The 16579-nt window shown below is 39.3% G+C and overlaps 1 protein-coding gene across 2 annotated transcripts; it reads right to left on the bottom strand.

Moving 5' to 3' along the window:
* Positions 1–1857: 1857 nt before the first annotated feature.
* mks1 (MKS transition zone complex subunit 1) lies at positions 1858–16415 on the bottom strand. 2 transcript variants are annotated; one of them, XM_033635027.2, is made up of 18 exons: positions 15961–16415; positions 15671–15792; positions 13767–13819; positions 13481–13648; positions 11494–11591; positions 9828–9956; positions 9514–9618; positions 9194–9302; positions 8997–9053; positions 8001–8043; positions 7845–7907; positions 7673–7743; positions 7515–7584; positions 7286–7393; positions 6046–6179; positions 3266–3348; positions 3036–3133; positions 1858–2360 (listed from the first exon to the last, which is right to left on the bottom strand). In XM_033635027.2, exons 1-18 carry the CDS (start codon positions 16035–16037, stop codon positions 2257–2259), a joined length of 1692 nt encoding a protein of 563 aa, XP_033490918.1. In that variant the 5' UTR covers positions 16038–16415; the 3' UTR covers positions 1858–2256. The 2 variants fall into 2 exon arrangements, with proteins under 2 accessions (XP_033490918.1, XP_033490910.1); XM_033635019.2 differs by having other exon boundaries at positions 11494–11594; positions 15961–16409.
* Positions 16416–16579: the final 164 nt, after the last annotated feature.

The raw sequence follows: 16579 nt of genomic DNA, 5'->3' as shown, positions 1-16579 counted from the left end.
TCATTGCAGTGACACCACCCATGATCGACTGCATGTGGATGATGTGGACAGATCAATCAGGTCCATTGTCGTTTAGGTTCACCAGTAAAAATAAATAAGTGCAAGAGATATATCTGAAGTGAGAATGACTTTTACATTTAAATACAAGGGATTTTAGGCGTGACTGGTTACTTTCCTACAATTTTCCATAGCAGTGAATGCAGCACGAGAGGAAAGTCTTTGCTGGGATTTCACAGATGTCCTGACTGACAGAGTTCAAACTACACTCAACAGTAATTCAAATGCAACACTTTTGTTTTTGCTCCTTTTTGTTTTTCTTTCAGGTTCAATGAAAGATTTAAGACTTTTATGCACTCAATAGATAAATTTCTCCCACATTTTGGTCGCAAATTTGCGAAGAGCCATGTTAGTGAGCACTTCTCCTTTTCCAAGATAATCCATCCACCTGACAGGTGTGGCATATCAAGATGCTGATCAAACAGCATCATTACTACACAGGTGTGCCTTGGGATGGTCACAATAAAAGGCTGCTTTAAAATGTGCAGTTTGATCACACAATACAAGACCACAGATGTCACAAGTTTTGAGGGAGCTTGCTGTTGGCATGCTGGCTGCAGGAATGTCAATTAGAGCTGTTGCCCTTGAACTGAATGTTCATTTCACCACTTTAAGACATCTCTAGTGTCGTTTCCATTGAGTCACAAAGTGCTTTACATGTCAACAATTTAAACAGACAAGACATGAAAACTTAAAAGAAATGAACACTTTGGTGTAGAAAACCAAGGAAATAAGCGTTTAAATTAACTTTAAACGAGTAAAATCAGGAACGCCTCTTTGAAAAAAAAAGTCTGTTTGAAGAGGGGATGTAAGAGATGACTGACTTGGCTGACCTGATTTCCTCGGGCAGATTGTTCCAGAACCTCGAGGTCTTGAAAGCAAAAGTTTTGACCTCTAGATTTCAGCCGCTGGAACAGACAAAAGACCTCCAAGTATGTCCTGGCATGTTCAGTACCAAGAGATCAGAAATATAGCTGGGAGAGGAATCATGTGGAGCCTTAAAACTAATCAGTAATATACTAAAATCTTTTCTAAAACATACTGGGCAGTACATCCAAAGGCGTCACAACAGCAGGCCACACCAGCTCAGTACCTCCTCAGCCAGCATGCAGCGTCTTCACCTACAATATCATCTGAGATCAGCCACCCAAACAGCTGATGCAATAATCGGTTTGCACAGCTGAAGAGTTTCTGCACAAGCTGTCAGAAACTGTCTCAAAGAAGCTCATCTGAATACTTCTCATAGTAACTGACTTGTGCAGTTGTGAATACAGTTGGATATATTGGCAAATTCACCAACACTGGAGATGTCTCATGGTAACATGCCAATGACACACTCCCTCAAAACCTGAGACATCTGTGACCAGCCCAAGGCACACCTGTGTAGTAATGATGCATCAGCATGTTGATATGCCACACCTGTCAGGTAGAGGGAATATCTTGGAAAAGAGGTGCTTACTAACATGGATTTTAAAAAATCTGCGACCAAAGAAATGTATTTATTTACTTAATTAAAAAAACGTCTTGGATCTTTAATTCAAACCTGTGAAAATGGATGCAAAAACAAAAGTGAAGAGTGACAATGACGGGTAGCGTAATCAATAAAGATACATCATGATTTATCAGTTAATGTACTTAGTTACAGTCAACCAATACCACACAGCAAGACCTCCTTTGCACAAAATCTACACAGCCTATAACTGTGTATAGAAAATAAATAAATAGTGCAAGTAGAATTTTGACATCTGAATGAAAATGGCTACAATCACATGGGACGACAACACACAAAAACAGTGGTTATAGCTCATATAAAAGTTTTTATTACAGCAAATATCATTTTAAATGTTAGAAATAACAATGTGAAAAACCTACAATCCAAATCAAAAATAAAGGATTTTATTTCTGTTACAGTTTTCACAAACCTCGCTCTCTATAACTCTGAAAATAAACTCATCTCTGAAACAAACCAGACCATACTTAGTAGGCATATTGGCTTTGCTCCTTATTCATCATGATATAAATCCATATTATTAACAGTGGTCATGATGAATGGTGTGTGTTCACAAAGCATATTGTAATATTGTAAACGACAATTCAAACTTTCTGGTGATGTCGCCGCTCTTCTACACAGCAGGTGTGAGACATTTGGTTGTTTGTATGTATTTGACAGAACCACAGTCCTTCACAGATTTCTTACACCTATGCAGAGGATTCGATCTGGAGCTGGGAGGTGGCGCTGATGAGGTCTCTGGGCAGACTTTCTCTGGCCTCTTGCATCTTTTTCCTGGCCCTCTGGAAGGCCTCTGACAAAGAAAAAAAAACGCAGATAGATAATATGTCATGACCACGGTAAACTGTCAATAGATCAGATTTGCTTGTTATTGTTTGTCTTATTATAAAAAAAAAAAAAAAGATCTAAACAAAAGTGCAGCTTGAATATTGTGGAGTTACGTGCCGAAACAAACTTGTGTCCTTAAGGGTTGATCTCCCACACTCCCCCCTATTATTTCAATGTACAATCCCCCACCGGTGGCGGCTAGACGCAAGTCAGCGCTCCTGGACCTGCTGCCCTCTGCTTGTACATATCAGCTCCCAAAGCAGCTCTTTTTCTCTGCTCCTATAGCAGCTCAACCCCTCTCCTCACGTGAATGCATAAAGAGAACTCTGTAGATGTAGCTGTGTCTCATGTGTGATGAAGAATGGATGAGGAGAAACTTGTTGCTGAGGTCGACCGAGCTAAACAACCCACAATCCCGTCATTATAAAGACAGTGGCCAAAAGATGTTGGCTCTTCAGGTGAGAAATCAACTTTAATTAGTGGCTGTCCACACATGATTTTAAGCTAACGCAGATCTTTCAGTATGAGTATCAATAACTTTGTGTGGCCATCTGCTGATGAGCTGCAGCGCAACACATCAGCCCTGGTGTGTTTTCAGCTTTAACCTCCTGAATAACCAAATCTGAATGAATGTCATTACCCAGGATGGTGCAAACAGCTCCTTGCTGACTAAATCCTCCCAGCTGGTCAAAGACTTTCTGCCTCCTCTTCTTCAACATGGCTGCATCAACAAAGGCCCTGAAACACACACAGCATGGATACATTTAAAGACATGGTACAGCTACTGTACAGGAAATTAAAACATTTGAAAGTTGATGATACATGAAATATTTCAGATAGTTAGTGCACAAATATTTCAGGTGTGCTCACCTGGCTTGCTGGATGCAGTGCAGATTAAAGGTGACACTTCCTGTGGTTTCAGTGCAAAAGCCAAAGCGACTCAGCCTCTCTCCCTGCAGCCATGAATGACAGTATAAAAATAAAAATATTAAAGAGACAGTTCACCTTAAAATCAAAAATACATGTTTTTCCTCTTACATGTCGTGCTGTTTATCAGTCTAGATTGTTTTGGTGTGAGCTGCAGAGTGTTGGAAATATCAGCCATAGAGATGTCTGCCTTCTCTCCAATATAATCAAAATAGATGGCACTCGGCTTGTGGTGCTCAAAGCGCCAAAAAATACACTTCAACCTCGTCAATGTCTCTTTCCAGAAATCATGACCCGGTTAATCAAGACAATCCACAGACCTTGTTGTGAGCAGTTATATGTAGGAACTATTTTCTTTCTACCGAACTACACCATCCAGCTGTATCACCCACAGAAGGAAGCATTTATCTCCTCAATGACTGTTTGTGAAAGCGCAAGATGTCAACATTAATGGCATCTCCCTCGGCTGAGCTATAACTTTAGATCGCTCAATGGTGCTAAGTGAGCTAGCGGTAGATGCACGCTTCTTCCTGCGCAGTGATTCAGTTGGTGGGTGTAATCTGATGTAGAGAAAATAGTTCCTACATGATCAAATATATTTATTTGGCACTTTGAGCACCACAGGCCGAGTGTCATCTAGTTCCATTCACTATAAGAGAAGGCAGACATCTCTACAGCTGATGTCTCCAACACTCAGCAACTCACAAGAAAACAATCTCGATTGATTCATAGCTCTACAGGTGAGAGGAAAAATGTGTATTTTTGATTTGGGGATGAACATGGACATAAACAATGTAGGTTCTGAAATATTTACAAAATCAGCATTGTTAATGTGTGATAAGGTGTCTGTGTGACAAAATCTGTATTTCACCAGAGCTGTGTTTATTTACAAGAAAACTCAAGAGGGTCCCTTTAAATACTGCTGAGAGATGCTATGATAGGAAACTCGAATTATTCGACTACTAAACAGCCTTGAGGTAAATTATTTGTCTCAAATTCAGTACAACTACAAAGCGCACTGTGTTTCACATGGATGTTTATCTCTGTTTCACAACCTGCTTACGTTACCTCCGCTGTAGAGCTATAAATTAATCGACAATAATCTGTCTGACGTTTCATAATGAAGATTGAAATATTGCGATGATGGTTTGCAGGTAGGTCCCATGTGTGATGAATTAGTGGCATGGGCGCTATTAATAGCCACAGACAAACTGCGTCCCGCATTGAATCAGTAAGGGATGGTACATCATGTTTTTCAATATGGGACGATCCTGTATTATACAGGACGGGTGGCAACTCTATTGTCTACATGCCTCTACATGCACTGGCATCAATCACATAACCTATGCTTAGTTTTATTATTAAGGATAGACCGATACATCGGCCGGCCGATATATCGGGCCGATATTTGAGTTTTTTACTTGTATCGGTATCGGCATCGGCCGATACGCGCGTGGGTTCGCGGATTTATTTTTCCCTGGCATGATTTACAGACAGGCATCCACGGGCAGCTCTGTGTTGCCGGAAGACCCTGCAGCGCACATGCAGCGAATCCTACTGTGTACAGTAGTTGTTGTTTTATTTATGCTTCAGCTTAAATATTTGTTTATTTTATAAAGACATTTCTGGAAGATTTAAGAGCACTGAACTCTTTTTTTTTATTTGAATGTATTATAATAATAATAATAATAATATTCTACCTGTTCTACCTCAACTTTCCATCTTGTTTTAGTATTTTTTACTGTTCAATAAATGTTTCTTATTTTAAACTTGAGACCTGTAATATTTGTTATCATTGTGTCATTTTTTTGATGTAAATAGAGGGAGCAAAAGCAGTATCGGCCCCAAGTATCGGCTCAAGAAAATCGGCAGTCCATAATCGGTCATCGGCTAAGGGTGATGGAAAAAAATCGGTATCGGCATCGGCCCTAAAAAAAATCCATATCGGTCTATCCCTATTTATTATCATTACTTTTATCCAGACCTCCGCAGAAAAACAGTCCGCTGCATTTCAGAGTTTTCCTGTGGATGCTACTGCACTACTCGGTCAATTAATTAACTTCACTACTGAAAAGTTATTTGACTCAGAACGTAGTGACGTCACCTCCACGCTACTGAGAATGCTGTTTAATTCGGAATTTTGCTACTTGTAGTGACGCTACTGCCTGACACTAATTATTTTTGACAGCGTGAGAAATAGCAGCATAGTGTGAGTGCATGTGAAATCGGTCATCTGCGTGACACAGCTCTGACTTTCAAAAAAGTAAACAAATTTGTTGCTCACTTCTCTCATTTCAGACTCTTATTTTCTCTTTTACATATTCCTATTGTCCTTATATAAAGCTAAAGTAATTTAATGAAAACAGGCAGTATTTCTTACCCGATTACTCGATTAATCGCCAAAATAATCAATAGAATACTCGATTACTAGAAGAATTGATGTTGCAGCCCTCATTACAATAAAACCAAGACCAGCAGAATCTGCAGCATTTTGTGTTTTCTACCTTTTTCACTTCACTCTCTATTTGTTAGAGTCTATTTTGAAATGTCCTCCCTGCCAGATGACCCTATTTATTCAAACTGCGCCGACAGCCACAGGAAACAGTGCAACCAATAAATGTATGTAAACATAAATCCAAATGAATCTTTACATCTTCATTAGCTTAAATTGTTCATATTGGCTGTGTCATCCTCAGAGAGCTTCCACAGAGGTGTGAGCCTACCTTGAAGGTCCCTGGTATTCTGACATAGCTGAGGTCCTCAAGCTCCGGAGAACCTCCGATGAAGAAGCGCCTCAGTGCAGAGATGGTCCCCGTCTGAAGGGGTCTCCACGTATGGCATGTTATTGTATGTTTACCTGGTACACACAGAAGTACACACACCAAGGTTATTAAAGTAAACTAAAACTAAACTAAAAACTAGGTGTGAAAAAAACATTTAACTAAAATAAAATAAAAACTCGACTTTAGGAAAAAAGATCTGAACTCAACTGAAGCAACACTGTGTACACACAAGACTATAATAAAATAAAAAGAAACATCTTAAGTTTTAGTCTTTGTCAATATGCCATGTTTACTGGACTGTGAGTTTACTAAGTGTTGTGTCTGTATTATTATATCTCTTCTGAACTTCTTAAATCTTTATCCTGACAAATATCCCCCCCAAAAATTAAAAACTAAAACTCATACCACAACTAATAGAAACTAAACTGAAACTAAACATTTTTAAATAATAAAAACTAACTTTTATAGAATAAAAATTAACATTGTTAAATAATAAAGAATAAACATTCTAATATAAAAAATAAAATTCTTAAATAATAAAAACTCAACTGAAATGAAATACTTTGAAATAATAAAAAAACTAAACACCTTCAAATAATTAAAAACTGAACATTTTTAAATAATAAAAAAATAAACATTGCTAAATAATAAAAACTCAACTGAAAATAAACATTTTAAAATAATTAAAAAATAAACATTTTTAAATAATAAAATCCAAACTGAAACTCACTGACACAAATCTATCCTGATTTTTTTTTTTTTGAAACATAATAAAAATAAAAACTAAAGAAAAATACAAAACTCACAGAAACACATAAAAGACATTAAGTGTAAAAATATGATCAAAAACTATAAAATCTCCATTAATATACCAACTGTGTATGTGCTTTGTTTTGTGGGTGAATTAGCGATTAGTTCATCATCTACATTTCTACATATCTTTTTCAAATATTATTAAGAGCTGAAACAACAGCAAATACTCTGATGATCAAATCAATTAATCATTTCAGTCATTTTTCCACACAAAAAAGCCAAACTTGTTGGTTAAAGCTTCAGAAATTCCTGCTTTTCACTGTTGTTTGCATTATTTTTTTTTTACATTTTCTAGAAAAAAACACTAATGAAATGAAGAGTTGGGCCCTATTTTTACTCCAACAACTTCACAGCTCACACAGCATACCAGGCACAGCAGGGAAAAGCAGATAGCCGTATCCTTCAGTTCGATAGCGCTGCCAGGAGTCCAGAGACAGAACCTTGAAATAGATCACTGGCCACTGAAGAACTGACTCTGAAATACAAAGACTCATGTATCAGTTTAATCACTTAAATGCAGCACAAACAAACAGAACCACTCAGATTTAACTACCGCACAAAACTAATTAACTCTATATTTAATGGCTGATACTAACCCTCACTCTCTTTTTCAGTCATGTAGAAAGCCTCAAAGCTGAAGGGGAAACTGAAGAAAGCCACATTTTCCTGTTGGTAGACAGAATATTGAGGGTTAAACAAACCTCAGCAGCCACGCTCTGTAGCTGTTCACACGTCTCTTTTACAGTGTACACACCTTCCCTAATGTTTTGGCCCGGCAGGTCTGAGTAACGCCTGAGAGGGACTGAAACGGCAAGCTGGACCAATCTTAAGCAAAGGAGAACAATACAAGTTGAGGTGGTTAAATTGAACTCATTTAAAATGTCTCAATACAGTGTAAATGGTGTCATATGCTGTATGTGACGTACTGTTGGGCAGCTCCATGAAGAAGTGGATGTATAAGTCATCATATTCAAAGCCTTTGGCTGAGACTGGGGACAGAGGAGAATAAGAAGTGATATAAATGCCACAGACAGACATTTAGACTCATAAACAGTGGTGACGATCACAGCTGTCCTACTCACCTATCTCTCCATTCATCAGGTAACGCAGAATACCCATCGGAGGCTAAAGGAGAGACATGTAGTCAGTGCAAAAGCCTTTGCCAAATGACCAACATAAAAGTGTTAGTTAGCTAGTTTAACATTTTGTTTAAGTCCAGTGTTTAAGAGATGTCAAACGTGTTGGTTCCAGCTTCTGAAATGTGAGGCTGCTTTTTGGTGTCATGCATGACAGTAAACAGAATATCTTTAGGTTTTGATGTGTTGGTCAGACCCCAGCTGGCCACCAACATCATTAGACACTCATATTTGGTTGAATTTAGGTAGCTTTTTTTAAATGGGTGACAAAAATTTATTATAAGAACTAGGGCTGCCCCCCTGAAGAATTTTCATAGTGGACCAACAGTCATCATCACGGTCCATCAGTCGACTAGCTGCCTGCATGTTTATGATATTAATGTAATGATTAAATGATATATTTTGGTGGTTTGAGTTGAAGGTGTGAGAAAGAATAGTATCAGTAACATTGTTAACACTGTGCTACATTACAGAGAAATACAAAATACTAAATACTAATGACCTTTCTGGATGACAACTAACTTTTGGTCAACTATTAGGGGGCAGCTCTAGTCAGGACAATGTCTAATGCCAATTTTAATTTGACGTCAAAAACTGATGACAGATGACGCTGATATTTCTGTGGTAGTAGCCAAAATCCAATGTCTTCCAATCATCTCATGCTAACATTATTTTGATGTAGAGTAACGACATTTAATTGCTAAACGCCATACCATTAACGTCCACACAATGTCGTCAACCCAACTTTCCTTCTAACCAAAATTTAAACCTGTTCAACCAAAGACTCCAACATCTTTCTGGCGCCATACTGATGTGCGGTTCCAGCTGGGACAAAACAAGCAATTTGAATATGTAACTTTTGCCTCTGGGAAACAATAACAGGCATCGGTCCCTATCTTCAGATCAAATTCAGCTCCAGTGATAATTTGTTAAATGACTTACCATTTCAAAGTCCTGTCCAACAAGGCTGTTGAGATACTCTTTATGCCGTACGTACAGCTACAGACAGAGAAAAGTCGATGTGTCCTCGTCATTAAACATGTTTGACTCCATAATCAATATCATAAACACAAACATTAAATGCTATGCTATTAAATGCTGTTCTGGTCGTGGAGGAAAAGTGATGGAGATAAACTCACGTCTTTGTACATGTTCTGCTCCCTCTCCTTTTCCTCTGGTTGCATACCGGGGCTTACGTTCTCCAAAATGAAACGCCAAACTTCTCTCTTGTTCCCCCCTGTTACAATCCTACAAAACAGCACACACAAAAACATGCATCCATTAATCCTTATAATAAACAGTCCAGTTTCATCAATATTGTGTCGAGACTTTCAGTCGCTGGTGTGGCAACACATTCACAGAACATACATACAGGTCAGACAGTTGTTTTAAAACACGTTGATGTTGCATCTGTCAGTACTGGAGTTACACACAGTCTCCAGTCATGTTGTGAACTTGCCTGTACGGCTCTCTGCCTTTGTTGAAGTCAGGTTTTACAATGACTGTTCCACTGCCGTCTGTTTTTACAGTTGCCAGCACATATTCATTCTCTTTCTGGCCCAGCCTGAGAAAGCAAATTTACAGAGAGAAAATCACAACTCAACATCCACTAGTATATTTCAATTCATGCTGACAATAAAACCTGCTAATAGCAAATAGTTCCTTCACGACTTTGCTCTTGTGAGAACAATACAGATTGCAAGTTAACACCAGGTGGAAACTGATGGATGACACTAATGTTTGAGAGTGCTGCAGGTGGGTTAATGGTGTTACCTTCCAGAGGGGCCCAGGTCTCCCATGATATGCATGGTCTGCATGGCGTTATTCACCACATGACGGCTCTTCACAAATTCCTCGGTGGGCTCCCAGTTGACAATCTTTGATTTAGGGATGCTACAATCTCTTTAAGTACACCAGACCATCCAATCACATGACTGTTTAAAATACTAAACACTACACGTTCTGTCTTTGAGGGTTAAACCTGGGGTAGGCAGTTTTATTTTGGTGTCATTGGGCAAAAATCCTGTAATAAACTTTGAGCATACTGTAACTCAAGTGAACTGAGACTTCTGCATCTCCTATTGTTTTCAGGCTTTAGAAAATCTAGTCCATGATCAAAGACTTCGGCCAATCATACGTCATTTCAGAGAGAGGCCATTCCTATTGGCTGTTCTGCAAATGCAGATGCGCGTGTATGTCCCAGGTGGTAAAAGCCTGATTCTGTTGCTACTCCAGCATTGGCAACAACTGCCAGCTGAAGTGTTTCAGAGATACAGAGAAAATAAATACTGCTTATTGTTTAGCCAACTGCTGACTCGAGCCAAAGGCTGACGGCTGCAGCTTCAAATTCACGTTTATGTTGCTAACGTTAGCTAGAGTCTTGAAATCACAGTGTGTCCTCCGCCTCACTCTCCGCCGCTAGAGACCACCTCGACCACTTTTGGGACGGCTGTAGCTCAGCACATAGGGACTTGACTTGGGAACCAGGGGTTTGCTGGCTCAATTGCCTGTACTGACAAAGCATGGATGGTGAACTGGTAGCTGGAGAGGTGCCTGTTTGCCTCCTGGGCGCTGCCGATGCGCTCTTGAGCAAGGCACCAAACCCCCCATTGTCCTGGGCGCCTGTCCAGCCCCCTCATTCTGACATCTCTCTATTAAATGCATGGGTAGGTCCTTCTTCTTCTTCTTCTTGCCCACAGGAGAGCAGGCAGCAGCTCTGAGGACAGACCCCCAGCCAGCAGCTGCAGCAACCTCCATTGAGCTAGCGCAAACCCCAGCTCAGGGGAACCACACAGCCCCAACCTTGCACCTGATCAGCAAACTTTCTGTTGCTGCCATTACACAGGTTTAACCCACCAGCCCACTGTTACATCTTTGCACTGGTGGGTTTGCACTGGCTAAATTCGAGCCACTATTGCAGCAGACCAAAGGTCCAAAGTTAGTGCACGCTCTCCTAGCAGCGAAGCAGGTCCACGGTGGCAGGGAGCAAGGCGGTGCGACCCTGGGCTGCGTGCAGCTCTACAATTAAATAAGATTAAATAAATGAATGTTAGTGGGAACACTGGGTCACTGTATGAAGTGCATGCATATGCCTGTGGTCGCCTGGTGGGAGGGGCTTTGGACACAGAGGATAGAGCTGCAGGAGGAGGGTATGTTTTCAACTTCAGCTGGCTTTTTTTCTTTGCCTTTTTCCAGATTTCTGCCTACCCCAGCTTTAATTAGCATAATTTGCAATAAAGTTACTGAATGAACTTTGAACGTAACTGAATTGTATTTACACAATTAAATGCAGATACTGAACATCCACAGACAGAAGGTTAATTACAAGGGGAGACTTTAATTACATTTTGAGAATTGTAAAGCAGAAGACAGAATCTCCCCATGGACGACAATCTGGGTTATCAATCCATTTTAAAAAATGAGCCGTTGCTTCACTCACATGGTACGTCTGTCCTGCCGTCTGTGTCTTATGCTGGCCATCCTTTCGGCCAGGAACGTGGGGCTGGATTTGGTTGTGGTCAGTAGGTCAGTGGAGTGCTGCTTTCAGAGTCAAAAAACAACACGCTAATTGCAAACACAGTCACAGACAAGAATTGTAGAGTCCTCCTGCACTGACAGCACTTGCATGAGAAGTGTGGAGAGAAGTCTGGTTCATGTGTAACACTAAGGTCTCAAACAAGGTAAACTTACTTCATTTAAAAATATCACAGGTATCAGAAATATATAGACCCTGAATAACATGAAAAAAAAAACACTCAACAGAATAAAATAAAATTCTCAGGAAATGTCTTCTGTCTTCTGAAGTGATAGTAGGAACCAACAGCAGTGTGATGTAACAAAGTAATAACACTAGTTATAATACTTAAGTATTTTTTGGGAGTTTTCATATGTGTGTCAACTTTCACTATTACACCACTACATTTCCTAAATCAAATGAATACATTTCCCCTAAGAATTTTTGTTACTACAAAATAAAATCAGAAGGTTTGGCAAATCAGTGGTCCAAGTTTGCAAGTTAGTTCATAGGTTAATCACATGAGAACAAGTGCAAACAAGTGCTCTCAAAGATGATTGCATGTCAGATCAGATGCTACATGCTAGCGACTATATTTCACTCAACAATGAGACCGACTACATGATGGAAGCAGAAAATGGTGTCCCACAGCAGAGAGGGTGAGTAATGATTTAAGGAGATAAAGATTTGCAGCATGTCACTGTGCAGTGACTGCTCCACTGTCAGCCCTGGAGGTCAACGCTTTTCTTAAAATCTTTTAAGGATCTGAAGAAGACCTCGTTTTCATTCAAGAGTAATGCGTTAAATTTCTTTTTTTTTTTATAATTATATCTTTATTTGGAAAGACATGGTTATAACATGACAGTAGCTGCATCTTCATTCACAGTGTAGATCTTCCCAGTTTTAGTATATAAAATAAGAAACAGGAAATCACATAAGCAACTATTTACATGGAACAGTGGGAAATAAAGTTGCCAGCCAGGTCAGATAATAAAGTTACAGGAAGTAATAAAACACAATAAAATAAAGTCTAACGGACCATAGGCTCAGATAATGTCAGCTCTAATAGGGGTAATATATGCGATCCATTTGTTCCAAATTAGATAGAATTGCTCTTCTGGGGTTCTTAAACAATATGCTATTTTTTCCATTTTGAATATTTCTAAAACTATTCCAAGCCAATCATCTATTGTTGGTGGTGCTGGATTTAGCCATCTCCTAGTAATAGATTTTTTAGCTGCCGTTAAAAGAATTTGTAATAATCTTATATCCTTCCTTTGGTCCAAAAAGGAAACACGGCCCAGATACAGTTTCAAAGTCCTGAGGAACCTGTGTGCCAAAAATTTTACCTAGAGAGTCATGAAGTAATGCGTTAATTTCACTGACAAAAACTATGATGAAAATTTTTCATCAACAAGCCTTTTTCCATGACGAAAACGAGACGATAAGCTAAAAATAGATCTTGACAATAAAAACTAAGACGAAATCTATATTTTCATCACTTCTCGTCAACAAAAATTAAACATGGATTTCGTCTTAGTTTTTACTATCAGGATCTATTTTTAGCTCACCATCTTGTTTTCGTCATGGAAAAAAGCTTACTGACTAAAAATGTGAACATGGCAGCAAGCATGTCTGCTCTCATAACAGGCAGACACACACATAACTGAATAAAATGGCTTTGTGACAGCCTACAACATGTTTAAAATCCTAATCTGCTGTTACTGTGGATAATAAAGACTGCACTTAATCATTTAAAGACATGACTGGAAGAGACTGCAATAAACGGAATCATTCACTTTGTCTCTTATGACTCTCATTTAGGCTTTATCTGCTTTATATATGAAAATATAAACCTGCAATGTAAAATACTGGTGATGGTGCTGATGTTGTTGGATGCAGCATAACCTACCAGTTGGTGGAACGGCAGACAGGCGGTGTAACGGTCATGATCAGTGTATGTAAATATCCTGTGATTACGTCGACCCTTGGCCTTGTTCAGGGCCTTCACTTCTGTGTGGTACTGACGGTCTAGAGGAGTCTGACACGCTGCGTCATTCTGGAACAGCTCCATCTCATACTGGGACCACACACGCACACACACACACACACACACACACACACAGACATGATGGTGAGGAGGTCGGGGTCATAACCAGGACACACATCATCTAAAGCACTTTGAGGAAACAGCCTACCTGACTGAAGAGTTTCTCCTGCCAGCCCACCACCAGCTCCTCCTCATTATCACCTGGTGACAGAGTAACAGAAATGTCGAGTCATTAAAATATTTATTTATTTACACAATAACAAGAAAACACAAGATGTATACAGAGGAAGTTATTTCAGCTCCAGAGAGAAAGGAAAGTCTAAACGGGTCATTTAAAGTCCTGTCCTATTCAAATAACAGGAAAAAAGAGACGTTACTCAACAAAATTAAACAAAATAAGCAACAACAAAAACAAACAAGGAACACATTACACTAAACAATATCACAGGCACCAGAAAACCAACAGAAACAAAGAGAAAAAAGGAAAAGAAAACAACACAACCATAAAAACATACTTATAATAAGAAGATATAAATAACCAGGAGAAAAAAACATGTCACACGAATCAAGATGAAATGAGACATTTCTTTAAGTGTGACCTAAAAGCTGACAAGGAGGATAAGATAAATTTCAATGAGATGTTCGATTAATCCCATAACTGTGAACCTGTGTGTTTGATTTAAAATCTTTCTTGATGTTATGATGTACAACAATATGGTAAATGGAGATCATTTTTTGCCTGGTTGAAAACAAATGAATGTTTGAAGATCAATTTAAAAGCATGTGAAATGTTTCTGGGAGATCTGCAATTCATGTATCTACACGTAAACGAGCATGTTTGAAAAACACTGACCTTACCTACAGACAGAAATGAATATTTTTTACTGAGCTGCAGGTGGATCTTGTCTTTTAAAATGAGAAATCACTATCAAAAACCTCTTTTGGAAGTAGTTTTATAAGATAAATTCAGCCAGTCCAAGGTGAGAGCACCTGAGGCCGTATTCACAAAGCTTCCTGGTACTAAAAGTCTCTATCAGTGACAAAATTATTTTTGAAAATCCTTAGAATTGTGACATTTTCTTGGGATTTCTGCTTAAAATTAAGACTGAGTCCTTGTAGAGTTAAAGGTTATTCACAAAGCTTCTTGGACCTTTCAAGAGCTCCTAATGTGAAAAACTGTTTGGAGCTGAGAGGAGGACTTTTAAGAGGCTTAAGAGTTTCTTAAGCAGAGGAGAAAATGGTGGAAAGACAAAGAGGTCAGAAAAATATTCCCCAAACAGTGGATGACAGCGAGTATATGAAATGCTACAGATTAGATCTTGCAGGGATAATGTTTGTGGTTGATCTCATTAGGGACACGCACACATTTCCCACCAAACGCAATAACAACAATGCCAGAAATAAAATGATCACAACACTAAGATATTTGGAAAAGTGGAAAAATGTGACAGTGCAGCAGTGATGAGTTGGGTCTGTCTCAACCTTCCATCAGCAGAGTGATCACACTAACAATGAGAACTCTTTCACAGTCAGCAGTTCATTTCATTTCTACTGGGTGTCCACAGCTTGAAGGCTCACAAAAGGGCTTGTCTGTGACAACCAATCACACCTGTTAAAAGAATGCATCATACCTAGCAAGGGGGTCAACCACAACCTACTCATAATACAAACTGGCACATAATTGTACTTTATTTCCTTTAACTGGCAGTGTGCTGTCCTTTAGCTTTGCATTTTTATTATTACTACTGTTGTTATTTATTTTTTTAGTTTTTCTCATGTCCTGCTGACAATATCGTAGCTGACAATCAAGTACAGAACTTCTTACAAATTAAAATGTCAAGCAAGGGAAATATAGAGACCCAAAATGTTTACTAGAGAGCGAGTAAAGGAAGCAGGTTGGAGTAAGACGTGCAACACATGAGCACAGCACAAGGGACAAAGTGAATAATTAATATGAACTGGTGAAAGCTGTAAGACTGTCCACCTGAGGATTTCTCCTCTGACCATCTCCACCACCATCAGTCTTCCCCTCACCAGTAAAAATACTTGTACCTGTCTGGCCTGGTGGAGTGAGAGTTTCCAGTTCAATGGCTCCTCTGTCCTGCTGGGACAGGACCTGCTGCTGGAGGTGCTGAGAGAGGGCTGCTGTGGAGGTCACCCTCTCTATACGCACCCTGAAGTGGGGAAACAAATGAATACGAGTTGAATATGATAACATGAGCTGTGCAGATGCAGAATCTTAAAGTGAACTGTAAATCCCCCTCCAACCCTTCAGAGTAACGTTAATGTTAGCATGTGGGGGGTTTTGTAGCTAAGCTAATCTTAACGTTACCGTCACCTACCTTATTCTCATGTTTTTCACAGCATCCCGGGACCGATACACAGCTTCCCCCTCATCCGTGTTCCAACTGTCTGCCATTAAATTAGCTTTAATATCCAGTTAGCACATAAACATTCGCGGTATGCTGTCGATTTGATGTTAGCTAGCACTTTTCGTTAGCTAGTTAGCACGCAGCTACTTTTTGTCTTTTACATTCTCGCAACAACATGCGATATATTAGCTAACTGCTTAGAGTATTTGCGAATAAAAAGCGACAAGAATGACAGTAAATAAACGCTTGGTGTTGTATATAACAGCTACTATGAGGAGCTAACAAGCTAGCAAGAAGCACAGCAAACGGATAGTTATCGTTGTTGCCATAGAGATACGGGTGGTTCTTCTTCGCGTGTGAATTTTTTGGTAGCTGGCAAAGCAGCATATATACGAGCATTACCGCCACCTGCTGGACTGAAGTATAGAGCTGAAAAATGACAGGGAAAACTTCCTCACATGTTTTGTTTGACTGTACAATAATTATTTGTTGACATTTTCACACCAGATTACATCACCTGTGCAATTGCTACTCACAGCCTAATTTATTTATTTGTGTTTTTATTGTAGAGGCCGTTATAACTTTGTTT

Source organism: Epinephelus lanceolatus, chromosome 11, assembly GCF_041903045.1.
Source record: "Epinephelus lanceolatus isolate andai-2023 chromosome 11, ASM4190304v1, whole genome shotgun sequence".
Taxonomy (NCBI): domain Eukaryota; kingdom Metazoa; phylum Chordata; class Actinopteri; order Perciformes; family Serranidae; genus Epinephelus; species Epinephelus lanceolatus.
The sequence above is the reverse complement of the archived record's forward strand: the minus strand, read 5'-3'. Positions and strand labels throughout refer to the sequence as shown.